The 4,784-nt window shown below is 37.5% G+C and overlaps 1 protein-coding gene across 1 annotated transcript in view; it reads right to left on the reverse strand.

Annotated features, from left to right (window-relative positions):
• The window catches only part of LOC118596557 (sentrin-specific protease 2-like), an 8,317-nt gene extending 6,696 nt beyond the window's left edge, over window positions 1-1,621 (reverse strand). Inside the window, exons 1-2 of the mRNA XM_036207480.1 lie at window positions 1,389-1,621; window positions 1-445 (exon numbers count right to left, since the gene is read on the reverse strand). Of these exons, the coding sequence (XP_036063373.1) occupies window positions 1-445; window positions 1,389-1,621 (678 nt within the window). The remainder of the gene's footprint in view (window positions 446-1,388) is intronic.
• Between the last annotated feature and the right edge of the window lie 3,163 nt (window positions 1,622-4,784).

Below are 4,784 nucleotides of genomic sequence, written 5' to 3' on the forward strand. Positions count from 1 at the left end.
CTGTGGACCTGTGGCCCACTCTGGGGGCTTTAGTTGTCTTAGACTTTCTTGATGGGGTTCCCATACCTCATCCTTGCATGGCTGTTGACTTTGCAGCTCTTGGTTTTGATGTTCCTGAGGTATTCTCTTCTGAGTTTTGTTGGCCTTTTCAAACTCCAAATCTGTTCCACCCTCATCCTTGCATTTCAGTTTTTTACCTTGTCCCAAAGTTTCAGACTTGATCTCTGTCCCACCTTCATCCTTGTATTTTCGTTTTCGACCTTGTTCAGAAGCTTCAGGCTTCATCTCCATCCCACACTGTTTAGGTGGCCACGTGGACTCACTTCTGGATTTGTCTTTGCTGGATGCCAGCTCCCTGGTATGGTATAGCCTTTCTGTTTCCAAATGAATGCAACTGTCTGCCTGACTCTGGTTGGGTATTCTTGGGCTATTGTCACACTGATATCTGAAGTATTACTTATTCCAATGATGGTATAGTCCACAAGTTGGTTCACAGTCGATAACCTATCAGTCTACAGGATGAAGAGCTCAGAATAGCTTTTCTTTAAAAACAAGAGTTGACTTTGGACATCAGGATCAGTCAGAATATGAAGGCAATTGAGCTGACAACAGGAACTGATTGGTAAATAATCAAATGTTGGCAGTTAACCAGGGTTCACTGTGAGAAACCCTGTGGAGTTCTAGGACTCCTTCCTCAGAAGGGTCCCACAAGGGCTCAGTAACCAGCTAAAGACCCAGAACTTCAAAATCAAATGGATTTTCCTAGGCACCATAAGACACCAGGCTTGAACCATGCAGCTAACACATCAGAGGCAAGTCTCACAAGTGATGCCTGACTCTGAGGTTGCCCTACCCACAGCCTTCAAGGTTCCATAGCTGATTGTGATGTGACCTGAAAGAATGTAAATCAATATTCTTTGGAGGGTGGCTGCCCTGCTCACCCTCAAGTCTGTCCAGGAGTTCAAAGACAGGGTTAGAGTGTTGCGAACTAATCATACACATCTCAATTCCCTTTTGAGAGTACAGGGTTACCTAGATAGTCTCAGTATAATCTATCTTGTCCTGATTAGCACATTTGTCTTTTAGGAAATTGTCCATCTTGGTCAATAATAGAAAACCAAATATAATTGCCCTTCAAAATGGCTCCTCGTGATATGTTTACTAATTACAAAGAAAAATAGAATTTTACATTTATAAAACCCAGTTGGTACTGTGGTGTGACAAAACTTTTCATGGGGAAAACGAGTAGACATGAAACACACATATCTACTCTCCCCTGATAGAGAACACAGGACAGATCAAAGTTTAGATACCACAAAAGTCCAACTTGGTGAACTAATAAGTTTTAGTGGGGTTAATTACAGTAAGATGGGTGATGGGTTACTTACAGGAGTAGAAATGACTCAAAGACAAGTGTATCATCATAGCTCACCCTCAGCATGAATGACAGCTCACAAAAGCTGGGAGCCTGGAAACTCTCCACACCCTGCAGGCAACTCAACAGGCTGGAGAGTGTCCTTTCCAAATGGTTCAGTTCATCTAAACCTCTTTCGAGCAGCTGGCTTGATTTTGCTTCTTGCAGATAGCTGGTCTGAGGTCGGCTCTTCTGAGAGTCTTCCATGCTGCTCAGCTTCCTTTCATATGAGAGGGACTCTCAGCTTTTTATTGCTCTTTCTGTCAAAATGTGGTCTAGTAAATCTTGTCAGTTTCAGAGACTTTCTGAGCTCTTTTGAGTTGTTTGTCTTCACACTTAAGGAGCTTCCAATCAGGGTAGAATGTGTCAATCTTGAATGAAACTGTTGTACAACAGGTACCAACACACCAAGGATAAGTATATTGCCATAAGAGAGTAAATCACATCTCAGCATTGTCAATAGGATTCATTGAGAAAAAGACACATCACTAACTTGGTGACAGTCCTTGTAATAACACAAGCCCTGACCTCATCCCTAGAAAGCAGTAAGGAGAATTAAATTGGAACTGGAGTTACAGAGGTGTAGTTTTTCAGTAGGTACAGGGATCTGAATGCAGTTGCCATCATTATACAACAAATACTTTAACTACTGATTATCTCTGGCCCCTTGAGCAGCTCTTTCATCTACTTTCAAAAGTATAGAGATTTTTTTTTTTACAAAAGTGTGAGCAAAAAAGTAGAGACACATTATTGTTTGTTGTTTACCATTGAAATGTAACCACTTAACAAACTGTGTAAGTATATTTATACCAGTGTTTTACTGTAAGGGAAAATGCACTTTTTTTTCCCTGTAAAAGGTTTGACTTTCTTATTGTTATTTCCCCAGGTGTCATTTTATTCTTACCAGTCTCCTTTCTCTTCTTTCCAATTACACCTTGGAGATATTAGTTCACAAACAGAAAAAAAGTTCAAATTCCCACAATGATCTTTACATAGTTGAATAATCTAATGACTGGGCTCCCTTTGTGTTAATGAATATTATGTTTAGAGGATAAATTTACTCTACTAGATTTGTAAAAGCAGGTGTTTTTAGCTTGTGTAAGCCATGAGAAAGTTGCTCCTACCTTAAATATACCCTGTCAGCTGGCCCAAGATGAACTACTTCCCGGTGCAATGGGGTGTAGTAACTTTCCTATTGAAACCACCAGCTCACAAATAACAACACAGAGACTTATTATTAACTATGAAAGCTTGGCCTTAGCTTAGGCTTTTTTCTAAGTAGCTCTTATAACTTAAATATCTTGTTTCTATTAATCTATTTTCCATCATTTGGCTTGAATATTTTTCCTCTGTCCAACATTTTCTGCCTCCTGTTGACCTTTCCTGAGCACCCAGATTCATCTCTTTCACTTCTTCTTTCGCTCCCTGCTGGAAATCCTGCTATCCTCTCCTGCCTAGCTATTAGCCATTCAGATCTTTATTATACCAATCACAACAATACATCTTCACACAGTATACAAATATCTCAATACATTTCCCCCTTTTATTTAAATTAAATGGAAAAATTTTAATTCTAACATAGTAAAACTATATTCACTACAAAAAATTTTTGAATAAGAGTGACATTCACAATGTTCATTTGTATTTGGCAAAAAATTTGTAGAAAGTACTGTATTATCTATATTTGTGAGTCCAAAGGTTTATACTTAAATCATTTTTATCATAACTTGCATTACCATTCTAGAAATACCTTTTTAGACCTTAAGACATTTTTTTGATAAATAACTTAAGCTTTTATGTTTCTTTATCTTATAAACTTTACATATCTGATGTAAATTTCTTATCTGAATTTGGTAACAAGAAAAAATATAACAATAACTATCTAGTTCTACCCCATCAAAGATTAGAGGAGGATATAATATTGCCCAAGTAAACCAAAAGTACAGAATAAACAACTTCCAAAACTATAGAAATGGCAAAAACAGTTGGCTGCCTGGACCAGTCACTCAAGGTTTCTCTACAATGTTGGGCCATTCATCTTCACCTACAGGCCTAGGGGAGCCAAAACTCTGACAGAGTTTTCTGTGAAGCAAGAATTTTGAAGGACTGTCCTCCCTTGTCTTGGCAAAGTTAGGCCACCTCTTTCTTTTGTATCCTAAATGTCCAATTTGGACAGCATACTGTCAGCAGTCAAGGCAAGGGCAGTTTCTTGCCTAATGGCTAGTTTTTCCACACTGAAAGCAAATTCCATATGCAGGTTCTTTGATACACATCATCTTTTTTTGAAGTAAATTGGTGCTGCCAAGAGCAGACATGTCTCACTAACATGAAAATCCTTATATTATTAAAACATCTTAAATGCCATATTCTGTAGATCTCTGAAGTGTTTGAAGACCACTTATCTATCTAAAATATATCTTGTTTGACTTTTCAAAAAAATACCTAACACGACTACGTGTCTGATTGTTATAAAAGACTACTAACTTGCATTTTTTAAAATTATCCTAAATAGTTTATAATAATAGTTTTCAAGGACTAGATATTTTCATTACATTGTTAAATGAACTGCATAGGTACAATAACTTAAACAAGTATAGAAACATGCATACAGTATAACAAACATATCCTCAATAAATAAAAATCCACACCAATGTAAAATATTTGAGACTTGTAGTTGCTTTCTTAGTTTAAAAGCAGATTCAATAATCTACCCTTTTATTCTGTCATTTCTGTATTCCCCCACTTCTATTTTCATAATGAGATCCTTGAATCTAATCTTCTTTGCTCAGCTTCCTCTCTGACTATGACCAACAACAACAACTTGCAACCAAACCCCCTAAATGCTTATAAACATCCATAATCCATCAAATGACCAAAAACCACCCACCCCACTTCTTGGGAATGTGGGTGTCGTGTATTCTAGACTGCCTCCTGTTTTCTGGGATGATAGCATATTTAGGGAACCCTGAGAAAATTGGGACAATGGTCAAGTCCTAGGATAGCCAGCCAGCTCCCCAATAACAGCATGGAGACTTATTAATTATCAAAGCTGGCTTTACCTTAGACTTGTCCCACTAGCTCTTATAATTAAATTGACCTGCTTCTATTAATCTACATTTTACCATATGGCTTTTTACTTTTATTCCTTCTATATGTCCAAGTCTCTCTATGTCCCTTTGTCATCTCTCTGGCATTCAAGTGTCTAGATTCCTCTTCCTCTCTCTCCTCAGAAATCCTGTCTATATCTCCTGTCTGTTAAGCTCTTTACTAAATCAATAACAATGATACATCTTTACACCATGTAAACAAATATTTTGCAACAGTTGTACTAGTCCTAAAATAATTGCTGATTGCTGCAAAAATATTTCAG

This window comes from Onychomys torridus, chromosome 15 (genome assembly GCF_903995425.1).
Source record: "Onychomys torridus chromosome 15, mOncTor1.1, whole genome shotgun sequence".
Taxonomy (NCBI): domain Eukaryota; kingdom Metazoa; phylum Chordata; class Mammalia; order Rodentia; family Cricetidae; genus Onychomys; species Onychomys torridus.